Consider the following 25,187-nt stretch of genomic DNA (forward strand, 5'->3'; position numbering starts at 1 on the left):
GGCAAAGATTTATCAAGAGTTTTTATTATCAAGAGTTTTTAAGCAAGGGGCAGAGGGGTTTTATTTGGTTGGGTTTTTTTCTCCTTTGTGAGAAAATCAGAACTTCCTCTGTTTATTTTGAAAAATTCAAGAGTAAGGAAACAGGACAATGCAATCAGGTGTCAGTTTCATACAGCTGATGACTGATTTTTCCATTATATGATTTAAAAATGTGTTTAACATTTCCATCAACAGCCTACCAAATAACAACATTCTACACGCAAACTGAATTTGTTAGTTCCTCCCATTCATCCCAATGCCTTATGATATAGTTCCCATGACGTCTCTCATGGAGTGAAAGACATAGGAAAAAAAAAAAAAAAGAGCAATCCTGGTATTTTTATGGTCAACAAAAACACAGAAAGAAGCATATATTTCTGTGTGTAGAGAAAGAAAAGGAGAAAATTCTAAAACAAGAACTAGCCCAGAACTGTCAAACTGCCTAAAGGGAAAGAAACAAAAAGCCACATTCAGGTAAGTTTGGTTTCTGTGTTGGTCACTTTTGGAAGAAGTCTGGAAGAAAACACGAGAGTTGCTAACAAATACCTTTGTCAGCCATTATATAGGGTAAATTGTGCTCTTACATGAACCAGGTCTTCTCCCCTTAACTCAGTTCTTATAAAAGAAGTTGAATAGGGAAATGAAGCATTAAGGAACCCAGCAAAACATGCAAGAACTAGAAGGCAGTAATACTGCTTAAAAATGAGCTGATGCTCAGAGCACTGGAAGAGCTCCCTGGCTGTCAGATGAGCCTCGCTACAGATGCAGAACGCTCCCAGGTGCCCCAGTTCGCTCCCCCAGCTTAGCTCCCCTATCCCCTCCGCGTCCCGGTGAAGCTCTGACTGCCGAAGTCACTGCAAGTTTGGCTGAGCACTCCTGCGGGTGGCACTGCGATCCTCCCGCTGCCGTGGCACCCAACAACCTCCTCTCCTCACAGGGAGGGCGCGACCCGTGAGCCCTTTGGCTTTTTGTGTTTTTTTTTTTCCCTTGAGGAAGTGACTCAGATGCCAAAGCATGAGCCTTTTCAGATGCAGGGATGACAAATATATTTTTACAATAAAAGCCGGTTTCCTAAGCTTCTCAGGAACGGGGGCAAACCGGGGGTACCTGGGAGCCGCTTCACTTGAACAGAAAATTACCTCAGCGTATGCGGGTACCAGAAAAATCCCACTTTTCCCACCGTAACCTTCCGTTTGCCCAAGTCTGAGACAAACGGGGCACGAGCGTTACCCGCGACACGAGCGGGGCGGGTGGACCCTAAACACACCGATCGCTGATGCTGTGGAATTCCGCTGTTACCGGCGGCGGAAGGGGAGGCGGCGGAAGGGGAGCCGCCGGGTTCCGCCGCCCGCCGTTAGGACGGTCCCCCGGCCCGGGACGGCTTCCCTCAGCGCCGCGCAGGGCGCCGCGGGCGGCGGGAAGGAGGCGGCGGGAAGGCGACGGCGGGCGGCGGCAGCTCCGCCAGGTCGCACCACAACCGAACCGCGGCTGCGGGGCCGCCGCCCCTCTCACGGCCCTGCTCGGCACCGGGGGGCCCGGCCGCCCCGGGAAGGGACGGGTAGGGCCGGCCCTGCTGCCCGCCCTGCTCCTGCGCGCCGCACCCTCCGCCCCGGCGCCGCGTGAGGGGAGCCGGGCGGCAGCGAAGGGGAGGAAAGCGGTGGATCTCCCGCCGCCCACCCTTACGACTTACCCAGAAAGGCCACAAAGCACAGAAGCCACCCCAGCGAAAGCGACGACCTCATCGCTCCGCACCCCGGAGCGGCTCTACTGATGGGTGTGCTCCGGTAGAAGTCTAAAAGGCGAGGGCGGGCTGGCCCTGCCTCCCGCCGGCCGGCACCGTCACCGTCCTGCACCTCCCGTCCCCTCCCCGCGCCCGGCCGTGGGCGGCCCTGCTGAGGTGGTGGTGAGTAACGGGGTTCCTCAGGAAACCCCGGGCCTCGGATTTCAGGCTTCGAGGCCGCCTCCGGGGTGTCGTGGTGGGGTTCAGAGAGGAGCCGGGGTGCGAGGCGGTGCTGCGATGGGTTTCTGCTGCTCGGGTGTGAGCCCAGCAAGCGCCGGCGGCAGGAACTGCCCCGTTGATGCTCTGACAGCAGGGAAGCTTCAGCTCTGCTAATTGAAAAGCTGAAATTAAACGGATTGGTTTAATTTCCCGTTGAAGTGGGAGCCCCACAGGTTGGGGGAAGAACAAATTTCAGCAGGTAACACGCAGCTCGCCGCCTCAGAAAATGGTGGTCATCTAAACCTAGTAGTCCTGACACCGATGTCCCCAAAATGCCCGCTGGACTCTTCAGGGGGCACCTGGCAATATCACCCTATGGGGGGTGGGCTCCAGACTGTTTCCCCCAAGGGTGGGCTGGCCTCTATGGGTGTGACCTTGCATGGATGACTGGCGTCTGGACACTACAGGGTTTTTTAAGGAGGAAAGGGAAACTACAACAGTTTGGGAAATGCTCAGCAGCTATTGAAAAAATGCTATTTTGCCAAATACTGCAGTGGCAGCTAGTGGCAGCTGTGAGCCAGCTTTCCTCCCATAGCAGTGATCCATGAGCAGATGCCTCAGCCTACTGCGCCGGCGTCCCACTCAGTGTGGCGGAGAAGAATCCAGCTGCCAGCAGGTCCAGCTGCAGACCTTACAGCCTCAAAGCTTGCTTGGGTCCCAGAGGCTCAGCTTCCTAGGGGAACACCAGCATGGCACTAGGGCTGGATGGGGATGCTCTCACTGCAGCTTTATCCCGCAGCTGGCTCTCTCCCAGTGTGCTCAGTCCACACACTCACTCCAAGCAGCTGTGTCAAGCTACTCGCCACCACTTGGAGCAACCTCAGGCTCCACTCTTTGTTCTTGATAGCTATGGTGAAATGACGTGGCATGTAACTAGCTTCCAAATGGAACCACTACATGGAGTCAGGCCCATCCCATAAATTCCTTTTGCTCAGTGACAGAAACCCACAACAACCCTTTATGTCCATCTTCCCTTTTCTCCTCCATTCCCAATATCTGTCAAGTGCCAAAGGGAGCTCCCTACCCTGTAAAGCAGGGGTCCTCAAACTACGGCCCGCAGGCTGGATACAGCCCCCCAGGGTCCTCAATCCGGCCCCTGGTATTTACAGACACCCCCCTGCCCCCCCCTGCCGGGGGTTGGGGGGGGAAACCAAGCAGCCGCAGGTGACTGCCTGCCACTTCATCCGTGCGCTGGCCCCCTGTTTAAAAAGTTTGAGGACCCCTGCTGTAAAGGCTCCAATTTGCAGTGTTTACACCAGAAATGTAACATGGCCATCTTCCTGCCGTATCCTCGTGGCAAAGGTGGCTGTTCTTTGCTGATTAGTCCTCTTGTCAGGTAAAAAGTTGTCCCAAGATGTCAGAGACTTTGGATTGAACCTTGTTGCTGGGAGGATCCCACCTCCCACCTTGCACGCTACAACTTTCCTGTAGATTGTGAGACTTTTGAGGTTAGCAGTGATAAATCTGAAGCAGGGACTGACACTTTCACTTAGATTATTTTAGGGTGGAAGGAACCACAGGAGGTTGCCCACATGCACTCAAAGCAGGGCAAAGTTCTTCCTGCAAAGTTGCTCCATGTTGTAGAGAATGATTAGGGCTTCATGGGGCAGAGAAAGGGAGAGAGAAACCTGAGCCTGGTGGCTGGTGCTCTCACCTAGGCTCCTCTGCTTTGGGGAGACTACAGTGTTTTGGGAGATACATGGCAAGGATGCGTTCTGCCTTCTTGTGCATACTTATATAGTCATACTAAGTAGAAGATCCATAAAGTACTCATGAAAGACTCAAGAAAATGACTGGTTTTCATCCTTTCCTGACAGAGTACCCAAACAGACTTGCCCATATCTTCCCTTCATCAGTTGCCAAGCCAATCTTTAATATTTTCTTCTTACTATCTCATAGTAAGGATATTCTTCTGAAAGTCAGGAGTTTGAATCACTTTTTGTTGAGGTAAGAACTACATCCAATTCCTCTGTAGATCCTGGGAACAACACACAGAAGCCTAGGTGCTTAATGTAAAGCCATGGTTTCTATTCCATGTGCAAAGGACAGAAAATACAGGAGCTGTGATACCAAGTATTCCAGTGGTAGGGTAGGATCCAGGCCGTAATGTACAGTGAGCTAAGCTCTGCATGTATTTCATGCTCTCCCTCGAATGCAAAGACAACAGGGAGTGGTTTTAAATAGTCATCATCTGCTTAACTCACACTTGGTTTCCCTAAAGGTCCCGCACTGCTACCCCAACTGCATTCTTTCCAGTATCAATGAAGTGTTTTGCAGTCTAATTGATTTTTCTTGTGATCAGATTTCCATATGACTAGCAGGAATTTGCAGTGCTTATATGCCTCTGCCAGCTGTTGCTTTGTGGGTGAGGAAACCACATTTTCAGCTGGAGTTGAGCAGTTTCAGCATTTGCTTGAATGTGCAAACAGCATGATTTTTTCAATTTCAATGAAAAGAATTTGTGCATAAAATCAAACTTGTTTGCCTTCATTATCCCTGACTCATTCTCAAATGAATCACACTGTGCTTTGTGATTGTATGCTGTAAGAAAGTGCTAAAAGAAACCTCTGGTGGTTTGGAAGTCTTTGCAACTGTGTTCCCATTGCCATTGTAATCACTCCCATTGGGAAGTAAAATAAGTGGCACCAACGTTAAGCTGCTGAACTAATGTAAATGCAGTAACTGAGTAAGTTCACAAACGAGAAGAAGAAACCCCTTCACACCAAAATACTTCTACTGGTAAGAGCATTTGAAGCACAGAGGAACTGATTGGCTTCCGCTGTTTTGCATGGGGGACCACCACAGTGTGCTGATATAATAAAAAATTTCCTGAAATCACTAAATCTGAGATTACAGGAAAAAAAAAAAAAACCTGCTCAAGAAATTTTCAGTTTCATGAAGGTGTATTTTTTTTTTTTAGCATACCAAGTTGTTCTTTAGCAACTCTGCAAATACACATAGCAGTGCAAAAATTCAATCAGATCTGTACATCTGGGCCACAGGTTCATTTTACTCTAAGGCTGCAATACCAGTGCATGCCATATATTACATGGCATTTCAAAATTTCCATAGAACTTGGCAAAGAGTAACAGTTGCATTCTGATACAAAACGTAGTGCTTATTACCATGATTTAATAAAAAATGGAAAGAACTGTTTCCTGGTTTTCTTTAGGTGCTCTGATTTGTTTTACTCTGAGAAATTTTTCATTTTCACAATTGCACTGCTGCTCTGGAGGCTTGTAGTATGGAAATGTCACTGCCTGTTGGTATGATTTCACAAGTTTATTCCCTTGTTTCTTGACTAAGCTTATCCAGAGCAGTGGAATTTGTGGGTGTGGTGAAGGAGCAGGCCTGTTGCAGTCTATGGGCTTTTATCTTACAATCCGTGAATCGACATGAGTCTAATGCTAGGGCTAGAAAGATGAAGAGTGGGGTGGAAGCCAGGAGTTGGCTATTCGTATTGCAGCTTTTAATCTTGGAAAACTGATTGGGTTGACAATCTCAATTGTGTATTTGAAGAGACACTAAGAACCTACTTCTCTGACAATAAGCCAGCTTGATTGTGGAGCCAAGTATTTCAGGATCAGAATGTGCCTGAATCCATGTCTCTGGGAGGATGCAGATGAGGCAGGGCTTCAGTAGCCCTCCAGGCCAGGCAGATGATGCTGCCTAACTTCTCTGTGAGAACTGACAAAACTTCTCTCATGAGTGAATTAGAAATAAAAAAGATCTTCTGCCTAAAGTAGTCCCAAAGCCTTTGGCCAGAGAAAACTGGGGTAAAGAAATAACTGCTGTTGCCAGTAACTGTAAAGGAAAATAATGTTGGATGCTTTTGCAAAGGTCTGTGGTCTGACCGATGGAAGCAATTTCTTCAGTTTGTTGTTTAAGCAGCTGTAGAATAATGCCTCGATGGGGAACGCTCCTTTGCTCGTTACCCTTCTTGCCATTTGACACAGTCAAGGGTAAAGCCACCTTGTTCTTCTGCAAGAATGACCAACACACACCAATGAGACTTAGGGAACAGGCGTGCCCTTACCTGAAAGCCTAGCACAGCCAGGGGGATGGTACCGTCATCTCATGAATGTCGTGTGATGGACTACTGGTTACATGCTTGGTAGCGTGCTTCTGCTTCTCCAGCTGTTTACACCAAAGCAGTAAAGTTTTTTATTCAAAGATCTGTTTGATGTATTTGCATGCTTATGATACTGGTGCATTACTGAGATCATCCTTCTATTTCCCATAGTATCTGACACACAGTCTCCAAAGGAGACGTGTAGAGTGTCCCCGCCCTAAGAAATGTACAGCCTGAGTGTATTATGGCCATATGGCACCAGTTACATTTTAGTCTGTCTTTCCCCTCGCTTTTCAGAAGCAATCCATTGCTTTGCCTTCTTTTGGCAGTTACGGGAGCTTGACCAGAAGTAGAAAACCAGGAAAGACAGCAATGCAATAGGAAAATACACAGATGCGAGGCTGGTATGAATCTTCCTGGCATTGACCTGTGAAGCCTTGTGACAAATCAGCATTCCTAGTCAGAATTTGCGGACAGGTCTAGGTGGCAAGGGTAAAGCACTGTAATTCTGTTGCTTGCTGGGACCGATTTTGCTAGCTGATTTCTGAAGTGAAAAGTTTGCCTTGAGGAAAGAGAGGTAGGGGGAAGGGAACATCGGCATGTTTTTTAACCAAAAAGTCAGTGAAGCCCTCTGACACAGACCTTGGCTAATGGTCAAATAAGAGCAGAGGTAATTGCCCCTACCCTTTTTTCCCAGCAGAGCACGCGCTGGTTCACCATTAACAGAGTCAAGCTGACCAAGCAACTCACCACAGCTGTTTTCCCCTCTACAATCCTACTTGTAGTGGACTCACAGGAAGATGGTTGGGGATCTGGAAAGTAAGTTGTTTGCTGTCTTATTTCTGCTCAGCACAGCACAAGCAGGTAAGAAAAACATGAATGCTTGGCAAGGGATTGAAAGTTTTATATAGAAGTATCTGTATTCAATTCTCCCTAAACAACCTGTGTGTCAAGAGGACCTTGCTGTAACCTGGTTAGGTGCTGGGTTAAAGGGTAGTGCAAGAATGGTCTTTTTTTCTCCCATGCTTTGATTCAGTCAGTCTAAATGATTTAACTCCACTAACCTGAAGTGGAAAAGGGACCGCTTCACCTCTAGTGTTGGCATCTCCTGCGTTGAAAGCTTAGCAGGTGTGATTTGCAGCAGATGAGAGAAAATAAACAAACTCCACTCTTTCATTTCCTTCTTTAATTGTACTATCAACAAAACTGCTTTTGTGATCGCCACTACAGTCCCACATCACAGGCAGCTTCACAGCAGTGCACCTCCTGCCTTACATTTACTCACAACCCCACTTGTCTTATATCATTTCTGACATGTGCCATGCTTGCACTGAGCCTGCCCTTGCTAGTTAAGCTGGCTCATGAGCTGCGTTTTTTCCAAATTGATCTCAGAGAAGATCTCTTTCTCTCTTACCTTCAGTATACAGGAAGACTAAAATAAACAACAGTAAGAGATAGTCACATCTGACAAGGGGGAATCTGAATGTTAAATCTCGCTCCATTGTGCTGACCCCTAGGCTGTGTTCTGCCTAGCCAGTATAAAGTATCTTTTATGGAAACAGCCAGCAGTTAGGAAGCTGGTTGGTTGATTTTTTTAATTTTTCATTTTAATATTATTGTATGTGCAGATTAAAGGCTGTTTTGCTTCCTCCAGTCCAGAAAAGAGAAAGTGCAGACATTGTCATTGCAGCAGGATTCAACTATGCCAGTTCATAAAGTAACAATTTTTAGGTCAGAAATGATCATTTAATCAATAGCTTGGTTTCCTGCTCATTGCAAGTCAATAAATTTCACCCCATTAGTCCTTCAGTAAATCCAACATCTTACCTTCAACAAGCCCTCCAAAATAGCAGTCAGTTCTCTGAAATGACAGAAGATGGACAATGCAGCTCTTCTGTGGGTAACCTAGCTATACATACTGCTAGCCATACATACTACTAAACTTCCATGCTTGCTTTCTAGCCTAAACTTGCTCAGTTTTTGTTAGCTACAGGTTTGAAGTTTTTTGATGGTTTTGGGTTTTTTTCTTCTTTGCTGTCTAGATCAAAGTGCCTTGCAGTAGCTTCCTTCTTCTCATAAAGCATTTTCATCCAGTAAATGAATCAATCGGGGAATTATCATTGACACATTTTGTCATCAGCATTCTCATATTTATTTATGGATTTTTGAATCAATTGTCAATTCTGACAAATTGTCATCAGTTTCTGATGACCTGTACCTTCTACTAAACCTACCAGAATTTGAATAGAAATATCCCCATTCAGTGGTGACTACCTACCTGTTGGCAATCATTTTTGTTAAAGATCTGATAACAAGTTAATAAATGTACTTAGTAGCTGGTGTGTGTGGCTGATTTGGGGAAAAAAACCTAACAATGTCATTTGCATCTTGGAAAAAAACCTCTCAGAAGTCAAAGATACCATGATATCCACAATTATCTTCCCCAGCCAGTGTTGGAATTCCATCAAAGGACAGAAACAGCTTTGTCAAAAAAGGTTTCCAGAATAGGTTGATTTTAATTTATGTTCTATCCTTTTAATTTTTATCAATAGAAGTGAGATTGTTACTTCCATTTTCCTACTGAATTAGAATGAGATTCCCCCCCCCCCCCCCCCCCCATTGCATAGACACAGACTAAATAGGCTATTCACTCCCTCTCATTGCAGGAAATACAGGCAGACTCTCAGGGCATCACTGTGCTGACTTCCAGACAGCAAATATCCTACGGGGTAGTAAACTTAAGGTCCAATTTCTTCTGTTCACCTCCTCAAGCCCCAGCTGTGGGGAGCTGATTTTAGCTGATGATGACATCAAGAAAAGCAGCTTCAACAGCAGCCTGGAAACAAAGATCATAATCCATGGCTTCAGGTGAGAGTAAGAAGAGTGCTGCGACTAAGGTTTGACTCATAAATTAACCGCTGCGGGGGCATTCCTAAGCATTGGCTGGTGCTGGCACAGAATCCTCATGCTCCTCCAACCTTAGTTTCCCCAGCAGAGTGGCTGCATGCAGAACACCTGCTAAGAACAGAGTTAGCAGTGCTCAGCTCCAGACGACCTGGGAATTGTCTGGGAGACTGTTGGTGGGCCAGGGACAGAGGCATGGAAAATTCTGACCAGCTGCCTATTTTGTGCATATTTCACATTTTTTTGAAAGCCTAAAAAAAGTCAGGAAATTAGGATCTCTTTCTCTCACTTATTCTTTTCCTCTCTTCTCCTTTGCCTCTTTCTTTTCCTTTCCTTCTTTTGATTATTTTTTTTTATTTAAGAAGTTTTTCTTCAAGATTCCTGTCCCTTCAAATTGTCTTCTTGGAGCTCATGCCCTGATTTATTGACAGCCTGGATTAGTCAGCCATGTAGGAGCCCAGCCAGACACATTACACTTCCATTCTTGAAACTGTGGAGATTTGAGCTCGTTTTTTTTAAGCTGTCACCATTCCGCAAGTTTATTTTACTGCGACATTTTTCAGCTAGGTGTTGACCATATAACATTATTTTTTTTTTGGTGTGCAAAGGCCTAAAGAGAAAGTGCATAGAAGACCAGGGTGAAACCACAGAAGATGTTGCAGGGTCTTTTCAGAAAACGAGGTGTTGCCCTCATGTGACATAGCACACCCCTAACCAGGTGGTATTAGGGGAAGTGGGTAGAAAATAGCCTCCTCAGTTTTCCTTGAATTCTTAGATATAGATATTTCTTTTTTTAATTGTCGATAGGTTAGGAAATGCAGCAGTGAAAGTCTAAGTGATTTGGCCAAGGACTTCCTGCCAGTTGGTGGCAAAACAGGATCCAGATGTTGCCAGTCAGCTCACTTACTCCAGGTGGGCTCTGGGGGGGCTAACTGGAGCACCACAGCAAGACTGAGTTTTCAGCCTGAGCCCTGCAAATGTTATCTCATTCATTACTGAATCGGCCCATTCTGAAAGGTGTTATTACACCACTGAAAAGAAATGCCAAGTGTGGAAGTCTGGCACCAGAAAAAAACTTTCAGCAACCGTCTGGAAGCCTCCTCTGAAACAAGTGAAACTCCAGCACCAGTGGACAACATATTGACACGTGCCCTGTTTTGGAAAACACCTAACATACTTGTTTCTGATGACTCCACAGGGCTTTGGGTACCAAACCTTCCTGGATTGAAGGGCTTGTCCATGCCATACTGCACACAAGCCAGGTTAACGTGATCGCAGTAGACTGGGTTTATGGTTCTACAGGAGCCTATCCCTCTGCAGTGGAAAATGTCACACAGCTGGCCCTCTCCATCTCACAGTTCATCAGCAAGCTCCTGGTAAGCTACTGTGGACTTACAGTGGGGGCGAGCATGGCCAGAGAACATCATTCATGCAAGCAATCCAGAGAACTGCTCCCAACCTGCTATCTCCAGGAGCTGGACAAGCAGGCTCATTATTCCAGAGTGAGCACTGTGTAGCAGTAGAGAGTTTTCTTTTTTTCCTCTCTCAGCCCAGGCTTGGGCATGCCACTGTTTTTCTTCTTTCTCTTGAGTTTTGATATTTTTTTGGAAAAACGTGCCAGTTGTCAGATGCCTCTCCAGCCCAGAATAAACCTAAAAGATGCCTTAGGTTTTCTCAAATCCATGCTTCACTGGACAGTCTTCTTCTGCCTGGAAATTTTGTCCAGGAAGCTGGAGGGTGTGGGATTTGAGGCTGTTTTATACTTGCTTTGGGCTTCAGTTACACTTCCAGTAGCTGGAAATCCCTAGACATGTGCCAGTTCCTTTGTGCACAGCACAGCTAAACAACACTTAGGCAATGAGGGTGACACCTCTTCGTGTTAACCAACTGTGAGTAAACTTTGCATGTAACTTTTGCACTCCAGACCTAGGCTGCACAGCATAGGAAGGAGTTCCTGGGTATGCATCACATTGTGCACTGTCACACATTTCTATCCAGAAATACAGCAACCCTTGGAGCCGCTGTCATGAGAAGGATGGGGTGGAGGGGGAGAGGACTGTCACCCCTCATTACTGATTAGGTTACACAGTGAACAAATAACTGGGCTGAACCATGTCCCCACCACTCATTCTGCGTCTGTGCTGTGCTCTAGTCCAGCTACTTAAGGACTTTTTCTGTCCAACTTCTCCTGCAACCACAGAAGACTATATTCTCTTCTCATAAGCCTCAGTATTGCTCCAGGATATGGCCTCATACATTTCAAAGTCAGGATTTTTCATCTCACCTCCACACTCTTGTGCACCATATGCGCTCCCATTGTATGGTACTGCATCACGCAGACCAGCATGCAGGCAGCTGAATCCCTGTAGGGATGGGGTCATCTCACATCAGGTCTAAATGGCTGTGCTTTACCTAGTAGTTCAGCCCATGGAGGAATCTTAATCTCTGAAAATATAATCTTAAAATACTAATCAGGATAATGGTATAATGGTGGTATAAAAGTGAAAAATCCTTTCCTCTGCTTTACTGAGAAAAACATTATTCACATCATGTGTGTGGGTCACTTAGCTGAGAGAAGGAAATTCAATGTGAAGCAAGCTGTGAAAAGAGAAGCTACAGGTTATGTAGTTATGAACAGGAGCATCTGATTGACCTGGTTAGGATTGACTTTGCATCTGTGGACCTGAAGAAGAATTCTGAAGAACAGAAAGGGCAACACACATCATTCCTACATCTATTTGGTTTTCCACCATACACCTCAAAAGCAATCCTGTGTTAGAAGAGTTGCAGAGCTGCTGTGTGGGCTGGGACAGAGGGTATCTTACCTTTCTGCTACAGAAACATTAATTTGTATTCTCATCAATTTGCAGGCCCTGGGAGTCTCAGGGACATCCATCCATATCATTGGGGTAAGCCTTGGTGCACATGTCGGGGGCCTGGTGGGACACTTCCATGGTGGTCAGCTGGGACGGATAACAGGTATCATAAAACTGAATCTTGGGTCCTCATCTGCTCCTCAAGGGAGAGAACGGAAGAGCAAGGAAGGGGAGCCACCCATAGTGGCTTTTAATTGCATGAGGGCTCAACAGATCCAAGCTTAAGGGCATCTTCCTAGCTTCAGAAGAGCCTGATGATGCCTTTCCAGCCATCAGTCCCCTCCACACCGCCAAAAGAATGCATGCATTTGCAAAAGGGTCCTTCCACCTCTGCTCCACTCTTCAAATTGGTGTCTTCTTAAAAGAGGACAGGACTTTGTAATAACTAATGAAAACCCACAGCACCCATGTGCTTTGCTTCTGCTTTATAGCACGTATACCTCTGTGGTTCTTAAAATTAAAGCCTACAATGCATGTCCATTGTGGGGGACCAGCAAGAGTGAGCTGCTCTGCAGGAAAACGTGACCTGAGAGCCAAGGGGACAGCAAGGTGGGCAGTGGCCTCACTGACAGGGGACACAGCCTTAAGGAAGGTCTCACTGCACGCTTAGCAGGGCAGTCCAGAGAAACGTTAGTTCAGCCTTCACATGTCACAGCTACCTACACTGCAGGAAATACAGGCATTCCTTCACGGGAGCTGAGTTTCATGCCAGGCCCCTTTTTAAGCTGTGAATCAAAGTTTATGTTAGGAGGAACTTGGAGTAACCATTCTTCTGCACCAGGATTTTATGATCAGCAACATCTTTCCGATGAGCAGAAGCAGATACTTTCCCAGGAAACCATGGTAATCAACTTCAGAGTCAGAGACTCTTCCCCCTTGCTGTCTACATGTAACAAAAGCTCTGTAGGTTTATTTATTCTATAAATTTTTCACTCTGCTAGAAGACAACCCTTTTTCTACACTCCTGATTGTCATATGATTTCATAGGCACACTGTGCATTGCAGGTTCCAGTTCAGATTTAGGAGCCTGAAGACACGTGGGTTTATACCCAAGATATGTCTGATCTCACCTCTCGCTTCCTGACATACATGCATACATGCATAGAGGAAAGTGATCCCAGAGCCATCATTTGCTGAAGTGTTTTCAATCACCTAAAAAGAGCTGTGGAGCAAAACCAGAGGGAGTTTTGGAGATAAGAGCACAGACTCTTTTTTTTCTTCTTTTTTTTAAATGAAGTGAGTTTCTTTAACCAGTGCCTGTTCCTGTAGATATCTCCCTGTGCAGGAAAGCAGATGGTAGAGGAACTGGAATGAACAGCACATAGCTGAAATTGCTGAAGAACAATTTGTTTCAATATTTGCAGAGGAAATGAAAAATCCTGAAGGAATTCAGTTACATGCAGTATAGCTGCAGTGAATAGTTTTCTTAGCTGCTGAGGATGTACACCTCGATGGAGTTTATGCAGCTTGTGCTTGGAAGAGGTAGGCATAGAGAATATAGAAACATGCTTGCCTTTGAGCCGTGCTAGAATTGACTGCTGCTCATATTAGGTGTTTCTCCCTCCTCAGGAAGAACTTTAAGCTACAGCAAATAACACTTTTAAGTACCTCTTAAAACCTTCAAATAAAATTTGGTCTGTAGAAGTAGGTGAGGAACCTCTCAGGTTTTTGTGTGTGTCAAGACTAAAGAACATGGAAGAAAAATTAAAGCAATAAATTCTTCTGACGACTTCTCTCATGATTAGCTTTTATTTATAGAAAGGAAATAATTTTTTTCCGTCTTTGCTTCCCCCCTCACAAATGCAAACATCCATTTTTATATTGTTTGTATTATCTTCCCCATAGAGAATTAATGGGACTGAGTCCAAGGCAGTGAAACTGGCCAGCTGAGGCTAAGTGGCATTTGGAGCTGCTTCTTAAACTATTGTTGTTGCCTGAGGAATAAAAAAAATCTTGTGAGATTACTTTCTATGAAAAGTCACCAGGATAAACCTCAGCCAGAACAACAAAATATTATCTTCAACCTGTTCCTTGGTGTTGCCAAGGATAATTTTCTGTATTCTTTCAACTCCCCAGAAGTTGCTCTAGGAGCAAGTTTTAGGCAAAAATGTAGATGCCTGCTGACGGACTTGATTTTATTTTTGGGAGAGAGCTCGGAAGCCTTTTTGTTTCAAGGATGTTTGATCCTATCAGACCTTTGTAATGCCTGGGATGCTGAATTCATCACCTAACTGATGATCTTCAGTGGGATTTCTCAGACTGTAGTGCTAATACAGGTGACAGTACCACTAGGGAAGGTCTACAAGTTTGATTCTCTTTCACTAATCCAAAAGATACTCTGTCAGAGCTATTTGAAGGTTAGTCATGGCTTTACAGGCTAGAAGCTTGAGGTACAAAACTGCTAAAGTGGAGAGGAACAGTGCAGGACAAGGTAAGGAAGCTGCAGTGGAAGTTAGTGTAGGCAGAAACCATTCTGTAGTATAATCAGTGCAACCTGGGAATAATTTATCGCTTCTGCCTAGCAACATTTTTCAAGTTTTAAATAAAATAACTGGTCCAGAAATAAGAGAGGAGCTGAAAGGCGCTTGTTCTTGAGGTGTTTGATTTTGTTACAGGGCTGGATCCCGCAGGCCCTAAGTATACCAGAGCCAGCCCTGAGGAACGCCTGGATCCTGGAGATGCCCTCTTTGTGGAAGCCATTCATACTGATGCTGACAGTAAGCTGGCTTTTATCTTCTTCGGCCCGTGCTTCTGTTCCCTCTGCTATTATTATTGCTAAGGTGTCTGTAGGTCTTTTTCCCTTTTTTTCCAGACTACCATAAGTTAAGGTTCACTCTGAAGAAGCTTCTTGATTAGATAAGCTTTAATGATGAATTAATTGGCACATAACCATACCACAGAGTGCTTCAAGCAACAGACATGTGGACATTAGACAGAGGGCAACCTTCTAGCAAGTATTTCTTCCTTAACCTTGCTACAGCAGAGTGAGTTTATGCAGAAGCAGCCTAGCATGGCTTTTACTGCCTGGAAGGAATTTACATGTCTAGTCTTACTTTGCTTTTTCCCATCTGATGTTAAGAAAGATACTGCTGAGAGTGCCAGTGGAAAGTAAGAGTTGAACCAACAGCTGGTACAACAACAGAGTAACTTTTCTAAAGTATTTAGGGTCTACATAGGCAGAATGTGCTTAAGAATAATGTGGTGCCTTTGAGTCAAACCTCTTGCCTGGAGAACACAAAAATCTCTACCAACATAACTCAATCATGACTCATCATCCCCAGTTAAGGCTGTGGTCAGTTCTGTTCTCCTTTACACAGAACCAAGAACCTGAGTCACAGAGCTGGTGATTAAGCTGCAGTTCGCAGACATTTTGGTGCCAGGGCCCGGAGCTCTCTGCTTCGCGAAGCAAACCTGCACAATGCAGCTGTGCAGGAACAGGAGATTGGTCCTTGCTGTCTCCAGCACTGGAGCTAGGTCCAGCACTACTAATGTTCAACCAGTTTATAGGGGTCTGTCATACACCATGTAGAGTAAAGCCTATAGAAAAGCCAAGTGTAAGAATGAAGTTGCATTTCACCTCTTTTCAGATTTTGGGATCCGGATTCCTGTAGGCCACATTGATTATTTCGTGAATGGAGGCAAAGATCAGCCAGGATGCCCCCGGTTCATCTCTGCAGGTGAGAACACTCTGTGGCCAAGCAAGGGGCTTTCATAGCCATTCAGCAGCCTGTGAAAATGCTGTTTGGCAACCAGCTCCCGCTACAGTCAGGGCAGTCATCAAAGTAAGACAATATGCATTTGTAAAGACATATGGCAGCAGTGATTCATGGCCCACATCTCCTCTCAGCAGTACAAGCAGCTGAAATTAAAATCTCATACAAGTCAAGTGTCTTGGCAGCACTACTGTCAAGAAACATGATTTTGGTGACACTTCTGTATGAGCCAGAACCCTAGCATCAATAGAGTTTGTATCAACAACAAAAAAAAAAATTTTGCTAGAAAGGCTCTTAATTACTACTAGCAAAAGCTACTTCTTGTTTTCATGCTGCAAGCTCTGTCTTAGAGACACAGTATACTTAGGTATACATAGAGATACAGCTTGTATGATTGCTGTTCTTTCCTTCTAGAGGACTTTACACAGTAAATAGGGCAGCTAAATATTAAAATATGTTCTGGATGAGCCAGCTGCATCGAGGGTCAGGTTACAGGGGAAACCTATGGCATCTCACTTCCCATTGCTGGTGCAGGTGGGACTCAAAGATACTGTATCCCCGTGCAGAGAACTTGGGGCCTCATCAGTGGTACACTGATGGAGATGTGGTAGCCCTGTGGTCCCCCTCTTCTGACAGACTCTGTTAGATGCACTTCTAACTTCCTGCAAAGCTTCCCTTGCAGTAGGATCTGGGTTTATAGTCACAGAGGTGCTCTGCAAAATGTTATTGATGGGAAGGGGTTCACTGCAGAATCAGCAAGCGGGTTTCTTGATTCTCAGTTCCTTGGGACATGCAAAAAGACTGAAGCCAACAGAGAAACTCATAGCTGCTTTTCTCTGGGTGCATTTTTTTTCTTGCAGGTTATAAGTATCTGATCTGCGATCACATGAGGGCAGTGCATCTCTATGTCAGTGCCTTGAAACATTCCTGTCCGATCCTGGCATTTCCCTGTGCAAGTCATCAAGATTTTTTAAACGGTCATTGCGTGGACTGTGTTGACCCTTTCCTGTTCTCCTGTCCCAGAATAGGTACAGTACCAGCATGAGACCTTCCTGGAGCAAATGACAATACCTTCTTGATGGGTGTCAGTGCAGAGCACAGTATGCAGTTCAGATTTTTCAGAGCAGGATTTGCTTTGGTTCTCTTTGGGGATAGTGAGAAACTGTTTTGTTTTCAGGCTTCCAACAAGAAGGTCTAAAAGCTCATATATTGCCTGAGGTAGAACACCAAAATCTTGAACATTTCTAATCTTTAATCTTTTAAATAATTAAACATTTCATAGGGCCCACAAATGTGTTACAAGAGAGTTTCCAGAATCATCTGCTTGACAAGTGAGAAATTAGCTCAAGAAGTGTCTGGTTTAGAGAAGCAGCTGTAAATTTTAGCCTAAGCCCATTCTTCTACAGTCACTGTTGCTATGTCACCTCCTTCTCTTAAATTCCTGCCATGGCCACCCTAAAGATGAGCTCCCTGGACTGGGATAGGTTAATAGCTGCCTCTTTTAGGCTTCTGAAGCTGGGTTGTGGCATGAGGAGTGGAAGCATCCTCTGGTGCTATTTGCAGTCTGGTACAGAAGGATACAAGGAGAGGCCTCTTTTGGCATAGGTGCTCTCAGATCAGCCACCCCTTCCCCATCTCACCAAGCCACATTGTCAGCTAGTCAGTGGCACAGACCTCAAGTTATGGTGGTCTTCTCACTTGACCAAGAGATTCAATTTCTCAGCACCTTGTGTTTGCACTGTCATTTACATCTGCATTAAGTTTCCTGGCTTGGCAGTCTTTAGTCTTGCTCATTTTGCACAGGTGCAACTGATAACACAGTTTGTTAGCAGAGGAATGAAGCAAAGCCACCAAGAGGTGCTCTGATGATGATTACCTGGGGTAGCCAGGAGAGGTTTTCTGAAGGACTGTTAATCTGTTAAACAGACACCACAAACTTGTACTTGCTCTGATTTGCACTAGTATAGAAAAGGGTCTGTCCCTAAGACAGCAAAATTGGGCAGGGTGAGAGAAGATGAGTTAGGACTGATCATGTTTCTGTTCTGAGTCATTGATGGGTTTCCCTGCACTGGCTTTATTTCCTCTTGCAGGCCTGCTGGAACAGGCAGGTGTCGAGATGAGAAAGCTGCCAAAGGAAGTGAAAGTTTATTTAATGACCAGTACCTCAGCCCCATTCTGTGGTAAGTAGTACAATGAAAAAAGAAGTCAGAAGGGTCTTGACCAAATGAGGCCGTGCCTCTGGGGAGGCCAGGCAGTTACAGCCCACCAGCCCCATCAGAATCAGCTGCTGTGGCCCAGGTGGACTGAGACACACAGCTGAAGAGCAACACCCCTGCACATCAGCCCCATAAAGCCCTCTCCAACAGATTTATTAGTGTGGGCACAGCCCCAGATCAGTACAGCCACGTGGCGTCAGGAACGAAGTAAAGGGTAGTGAAAATGCCTGTCTGTTTACACTGTACTATTCAGAGCTGCCCGCTGTGCCTCTCGTACACAGAGACTAGTTTCTTTTATGTTTGTTTAATCTTCTTTCTGCTGGTGGGGCCAGGGAATGAGTGTTAGAGCCCTTCTTTTGGCAGGGGTAAGTCTAACCAATAGTACCTGCCCTCACTCCTACATACCTGCCTCTTGTTCAGTCCATCACAGCCTGGTTGAGTTCCAGTTGCAGACAAAAAGAAATGTAGTCACCAGCATTGAGATCACTTTCTGCAGCAACAGTACCAACGACTCGGCAAAAATCACCATGTGAGTAACAGTGCATGCTTCTGGCCTGTATATTCCCAGCTCCATGTGTAAGGGTGTTTATTCCACTCCCAGAAAGGCACAACAATAGCTTATCTTCCTGAGCGCAGTCACTGCGAAACGAACCACAACCTTTCTTATGGAGTCCCTCCATATTTACCTGAAATGCTCTCAAGAATCAGGCATGTGCTACTATGTCTCAATAACCCTGGCTAGATCCACCTCTTCCCTGAGTGCTCAAAGCAGTAGGGATCACCAAATTTGCATACTTTTGTGTTGCTGTGCTGGTTCCTTTTCTGTGTCATACCCTTGCCTGGCACCAGTTCAAATTGCAGTCGGTGCCAGATGGTTATTATCCCTGCTCTGCCAGATAGAGATGGCTACAGCAAGATCCCACCCACTAGAGGTTCCAGACTAATAGACTTGGTGGCTATTCCTTGGGAGACTTTTCCTTTGATGCCCCATAGGACAGCAGTTGCAAGGAGGAGACAAGTGCAGCTCTGCATGTCAGAAATGTGTTCAGTAGCTTGTTGCCTCTGCAGTAATGCAGCAAAGCTCTCAGGCTCCCATTGCAGGGAAAGGTCCAGGAGGCAGGGCCCCAAGACTACGTGTGTACACAGACAGATCTCTCTTGAAAGCACCAGCCTCCTCCAGACCGTATCTGAATTAAAGGACCAGACTCGGGCTCCTGCTCCGCAGCCCTTGCTGCAGGGGGATCTCCCCACCACAGAAAAGTTCCCCAGATCACTTCTGCACTTCCTCCTACACCTTCTTGTCCGCGGCTGTGGGCTGGGAACCGCAGTATAGACATGCAGCTGGCTGCCTCAGGAAGCAGAAAAAGAGTCTGCTAAAGAGCCCCAGCCAGCTCTCCTAGGATCAGAGGGGTTCCACTGCTGGCTCCCACACAGTCCTGTCTGCTAAGCCAGAACATTGTCATCTGAAGCTAATTGTGTTTGCTGATCCAGTCCTGGGCACCGGGAGGTGGGGAATGAGAACCAGGGAAGGGGAAGCCACGCTCCAGGGTGCTTTCCAGCATGACATAGCTACTTGGTCACAGATTTCCAGCCAGGGACGGAAATTTGGAGTTTGTACTCCAGCCTGGTGGAGCTCAGTGTGTTCAACCCCTCCCTGGCTTGGAAGCCAAATCTGCCTTTTCCAAAGATGCGGGAGGGAGGAAACAGGAACACTCAGGTCAAGTCAGGACCCATGCAGCACTTCCTTTTGCAGTTGCCGGACACAGGGTTCGACAGGCATCCCACAGAAGGCACGTGAGCGCTGGGGAGACAGGCTGCCAGGGGAAGTGAGACGGGCAGGCAATCCCAAGGCTTTGCTGCACCCTCAAGTTTTATTGAGACAGTAGAGTTTTATAGCAGGGTAACCTATCCAGAGATACCCTTACCCTAGGAGAACAGCAACTGTGTTTCATTTAAGTGCCTTTCTAAGAAGCACAAGGCAAAACTGAAAAATTTGCTCACAGCAGTGAACCTACAGATTTGAAAGTATAAAATTCAAGATACCCCTTTGAATCCACACTGCAGCAAAGAGCAAAGAAACTTCCCCACTCTAGGCAAAGCTCAGCCCTCCAGTGCAGTCAAGCTCAGTGGCAAATGAGTATCTAAACACAGATTCTCACATTGCAGTTCAGACACCGATCATTCACTGACTTATTTCAGGTAATCCGACATGCGTGGCATCCTGCAGCTCCCCAGGAGTGCACAGGTACTTGGGAGTGTTCAGCCAGTTTCATACCTTTAACAGGTGACTTGCATGGTTGTGTCTTACCTCACGTTGCCCTTCTCCTCTCTCAAACATCAATTCCAGTCTCGCTCCTCAGGCTGCCGTTACTCCACACAACTGCACCAAGAGACATGTCCCCAAGCCCCATAGCTGCCATGGGGCTGACAGAGTTAGGAGCTTGTTACACAGCATGCTTCACCACTGCATTGCCATTGCTTACACATCACACAACATCATCCCCTATATCCAAGAAAACATACTTCTGAAGCCAACCAAGAGTCCTACATCCATCCAAAGGTTGTGTGGGGTTGAACTAAACGTCAGTCCCACCATTGACCTTCTCCAATTTGCTTAACCTTATTGTGTTCCTCTGTCCTAGGGCAGGGCTGGATCCTGCCCATGGACAATATGCAGTAGAGATGGCCTCTCCTCTTTTTGTTTTCCATTTGCTACCCATTATTCTCCTTTAAAAGCACAATTTCATGATGATCCCTATTTTTGGCAGATAATTTCAAGCCAGATGCAGTCAGATATACAAAACCTCCAGTATCTACTGCTGCAGCCTAAAGGATGGGAGGGACTGGATACACTGGTTTGGGTTGGCCACTGTGGCCTAGGAGGACACTAAATGCAGCTGTCAGCCCACTCCTAAGAGCTGCTTTGGTTAGCAGAATTGTAAACTCTTCCTGACCCTTTTATCACCTCTCCCCTTTCCCTACCATCACGTTTCTCATCAGGCAGTTGCTCAGGTGCTTCTGGGATTGTGCTGATTCAGCTACACACATATTCTTCATGAGCACAAAGAAACTGATGAACACTAGGCTCTTAGAGGTGCCAAGCAGATCAAGCATAAGAAGGCCCATTGGAGGGAGTCCACAGAAGGGAGGTGGCCCACCTACATATCATGGCTGGGCAGCACTCCTCTGCAGCACACGACCAGCTGGGCTCTGATCATTGGCTGTTTAGCAAACCTCTGGTATTTCTCAGTTCGTGTTACCTGGGTAAGAGCATAGGGACAGACAAACGTCCCTCTATCCGAGCATCCCACCTTCAACATGGTCAAAAGCAAGTACTCAGAGAAGAGTATTTAAAACAAAATCAGCGTAAACATGTAGCAATACTTCCCCAAATAGCTTTCCAGTGTCTGACTAATTACATCTCAGGGACTTTCAGAGCCAAAGGTGAGATCTTTGTCCTCATTAGCTTTTGTCTTCCATGAACTTGTGCAGTCACCCTCCCATGACTTGTACAGTCATGTAAACTTTCTAGCATCCACAACATCCCACAGCAGGTATTTTAACAGCTTAGAAGGAATGGTACTCTATGCAGTGTGCGATCTTTTTGAGCTTGCCACCTCTTGGCTTTCTCTGATGAGCCCTAGTTCAGATACAGTGAAGAACCGATACTATCCATGCCATTCATGGTTTCACAGATGTTGGCCTTTTTCACCACTCACCTCTGTAGCAATCTGGGCAGTGTTTCAATCTACATGCAACAGCAGGAAGAGGTGTTGTAATTGTGTGATGGAAGAAAGGACATTTATACAGAAATGTTCCTGACCACAGAGATAAAACGTGGAGAGACAGCCAGTAAGACTCTCGTGCAGTGAATTGTTTTGACAGATGAGTCTTCTCACTCCATTTTATTGTGGGGGGCTTCATGATAATACGCTGGGTTCTTCCAGTATTCCAACACATCTGCATATGGCCTGCATCTGCAGGTTGATTGAATGTTCTCCCTCACATCTCTCACCCTGCCTTGCAGACCTAAGCTCCAGGTGATGGGCAAACAGCTGCTGGCCCACAGAGTTCCCCTCTGCCAGATAAACAGCGTGACACTGAAGTATCTCCCCAAGAATAAATTTTGGAGGAAGGATGAGTCATCCATCGTGGGCAAGTTCTGTGCAGCCCAGCTGCCTCTCGATAGCAAGTAAGTCACAGGAATAGCTTACAGGGATCCAGTGAGCCTCTGGATGCAGCCTGCGGTTTGAAACAATGCATTCTCTCTCCTGTTATAGATAAACATGTAAAGAGGTCTCTCCCATCACCTCTGCATTCCTATTTAAATAATTTTCTACCTGTGAGAAAGAAAAACTACCAAGGTAGTTTTCTAAGAGTGTTCTACAATTCTTTCCCCAGGATAAAAGCGTTGTACTGTGAAAGGAAAATGGATGTGACTCACATCACCTTAAAAGATGCTGAAGTTGCAGACCATGGCAAAAGCTTGAACTAACTAGAATTTACTCCTTTTGTCCTTGCTTGCTCTCTCCATCTTCCCCCTGTCTACACTGGGCCCCCATCTGAAACACAGACAAACATTTTTCAGGATGAGACAGCAGAAGACCAGTAATATATTTCTGCTTCTTATACTGCAAAGGTTTATAAAGCACCAAGGCTAAAGACAATCATTTTGGCATTTTCTAAGCCAGGCTTTAGAGTATATGCCTTCAGCCATAATTGCCTTACCCAGAGTAGAAGCAGCCAAGTCCTCATCCTGAGAGAGATAGAGGTCTTCTCCATAATACAATATTCATATTCTTGCCAGGAGTTTTGCAGATCCAGAGTTCTTGCAGGAAGGGTAAAACAGCTGGGTCTGCTTGCTTCTGAATTGACTCTTATGCTGGCCCCAGGCTGAAGCAAGCTCGTGGGTACTCCAAACCAGGGAAAACCAGAAGCAGCAGGCAAACAGCTCACATTCAAATTCTGCTCTGATGTGCGTTAAGGAGACTCAAGCACAAGGCAGTAAAAACATACCTGGGAGACCCAGACAGGGAAAAAAAGAGGCACTCCTATGTAAATACCAGGCGCTCCCTTTGGCGTAAGGACTGTTCCTCACTAGTGGAACACTCTGCAAAGCACTCCAAAGTTGGGATGGATGAGCAGACACATGGCTTTTTATCACTTATGACCGGGACAGCATGGCACATTGCCTTAAAGGCATACTGACCTGCACCCCTGGAAGCACTGAACCTGGCTGCAACGGAGGTACAAAGCTGTAGAGCTGTACAGGTTCACAACTATGCTCAGAGCAACAGTAGTATTGCTGGGAGGGGGCAGTGGAGAGGTGAAGGACACAACCCCATGCACACCCCTCCAACCATTCAGCCAGGGCACAGCACCCTGTTCATCACACCGTTGCAGAGTAGCACAAGGTCCATCACCAGCTTGCTGGCCTCTGTGTTAGGATAGCAACCTCCACCTGCTAATGCCCAGCCTGACTTCCCTGTGCTCTTCCCGCAGCAGGACAATGTCATGCCTGCCCTGGAACATCACCCTCCCAGGCAACACAAATGTCTCCTATGAGCTGCCTGCTACATGTGCCTAGCACTGCCTTCGGAGCATGCAGGCATACCCAAACGGGAAAGGAGCCCTAAACCTGTTGCTGCTCTCTGCTCACGGATGATACTTCCACCATAAAACTGGACGGGTTGCTTACTTCCTGCATGAAGGACGGGACATCAAGGAAAATTAAGTGTGTGGGAGATCAGTGGGTACAAGGCTGGCTGGTTACAGCAAGACCTCTCAGTTAAAAGACTGGATTGGGACTTTTATCTCATGGGTTCTGTATCCAGCTCTGAGACAGGCAAGTCATTTAATCTCAAGGTTTGGATCTCTATGAAAGGAGGAGGAGATAACATCACTCCTTCTGTGACGGGACTACTGGGATGATTCATTTGTATTTTATATTAAAGTGTCCTGAGATCTTCATATTAAAGGTGAGAAGTATTATTTTTCCTCAGCAAGGGGCAATGGTGTGGTTCAGGTTTGGCATAGGAAGGAGTCATTCTTAGCCAGTGCTCCCAATGGGAAACTCACTAGTCTCACATACAAGACACTTTCAGAGTGAGACCCTATTGATTTCATGTTAGTGCTCCTGCTGAGTAATCAGAAAAGATCTCCTTTCCTGACAGGCCTGGAGCAGCTCTCCTGGTTGTTGGCTTGTTCTCTTTAAAGCTCACATGAAGTGACACAGACACTGGGAACATGGCAGCGCTGTTGCATCCAGTTTTGCACTGCTTTGACCAGCTTCCCAGAACAGAAGGCATCGCAGCCACCAGGTCACCTAACACAAATTAGTCCCAGGAGCTCAGCACAATCTTTCAAACCTGGAAAAGTTGCCAAGGTCTGGAAAGAACTGGTGAAAGATTACAGTAAGAGATGCATGTACATAGAAACAGCCCTCACCAAGCCATGTCTTTTCTACCACCCTGATGCATATGCAAATCAAAGAGGAGAGACAGGTCTTCATCACTTTTGCCCACAGGTCACATCTTCTATAGACTATTTTCTCTGGTTCCCCAGACTGACTTCACAGGTGATAGAAAAGTTCACAAGGAACACCATGGTCAGAGGAGAGGGGCATCCTAAAGGCATTTCTGCTATAAGAAGCCTCAACTATTTGGCATGAGCTGTCAGTACTGCTTCACTAGACATTGTCACTGCAGAGTTAGCTCCTGCTGTCAGCTTACATCCAAGCTTCTGGGCCCTGCCATGTGGCTGTTTGGAAGGCCAGCTAACAAACACCGTCTCCAGCATACACTCAGGAGGGGGTTAGAGCTGAGCTCTGACAGCCTGACAGAGATCCAGATCAGCTGGTGCCATAAGAGTTTCCAGGGAGCTTCTTGTTGAGGACTGGAATATAACTTCAGCAGGCACCTGTGAGGGGCAGCATGTAATACAGCCCAGCCCCATCCACTTCCTTCGGGCAGAGGTGTAAAGCACTGTGACAGATGGACGGAGTTTCACTGTGCGTTTCAGTTCCTTTGCAGAAGAGACCCCAGCAGCTCCGGTGTTAATTTGCCGGACACATTTCCCAGCCGTGAAGGGCAATGGGGTCAGGCTGAAGCAAGAATGTAGCAACAGAGCATGGTGAGAACCATTAGCAGGATGATCCCCAGGCATGGGGCAGCCCCATTCTTCTGCCCTGGGGTGACTGCAAAGTTAAACAGTGCAAGGACCTGTGTACACCATGGAACCCACATACCCACCACCTCAGAGGCCTCTCCAGACCTCAGCAAGAGTGCCAGATCCCAAGGGCACAGATCTCACCCAGCTGAGACTTGCATGCCGTGCCCAACCAGTCTCCGGGGCAGCCCCTGCGTGAGC

General features: G+C 46.3%; 2 protein-coding genes across 10 annotated transcripts in view; one reads left to right on the forward strand and one right to left on the reverse strand.

The window, feature by feature from the left end:
* Nucleotides 1–1,830, reverse strand: part of CD58 (CD58 molecule) — a 51,286-nt gene extending 49,456 nt beyond the window's left edge. For all 8 annotated transcript variants that reach the window (XM_037390209.1, XM_037390208.1, XM_037390211.1 and 5 more), the window contains exon 1: nt 1,730–1,830. In XM_037390209.1, coding sequence (XP_037246106.1) covers nt 1,730–1,781 — 52 coding nt within the window. In that variant the 5' untranslated portion in view covers nt 1,782–1,830. The remainder of the gene's footprint in view (nt 1–1,729) is intronic.
* PLA1A (phospholipase A1 member A) lies at nt 1,826–23,810 on the forward strand. Of its 2 annotated transcripts, none has more exons than XM_037390201.1 (12): nt 1,826–1,942; nt 6,811–6,974; nt 8,777–8,978; nt 10,213–10,390; nt 11,885–11,993; nt 14,506–14,607; nt 15,478–15,567; nt 16,464–16,631; nt 17,694–17,783; nt 18,240–18,348; nt 21,847–22,011; nt 23,322–23,810. In XM_037390201.1, the coding sequence occupies exons 2-12, from the start codon at nt 6,911–6,913 to the stop codon at nt 23,404–23,406; spliced, it is 1,362 nt and encodes a 453-aa protein (XP_037246098.1). In that variant the 5' UTR covers nt 1,826–1,942; nt 6,811–6,910; the 3' UTR covers nt 23,407–23,810. The 2 variants fall into 2 exon arrangements, with proteins under 2 accessions (XP_037246098.1, XP_037246099.1); XM_037390202.1 differs by having other exon boundaries at nt 6,811–6,929.
* Nucleotides 23,811–25,187: the final 1,377 nt, after the last annotated feature.

This window comes from Falco rusticolus, chromosome 5 (assembly GCF_015220075.1).
Source record: "Falco rusticolus isolate bFalRus1 chromosome 5, bFalRus1.pri, whole genome shotgun sequence".
Taxonomy (NCBI): Eukaryota; Metazoa; Chordata; class Aves; order Falconiformes; family Falconidae; genus Falco; species Falco rusticolus.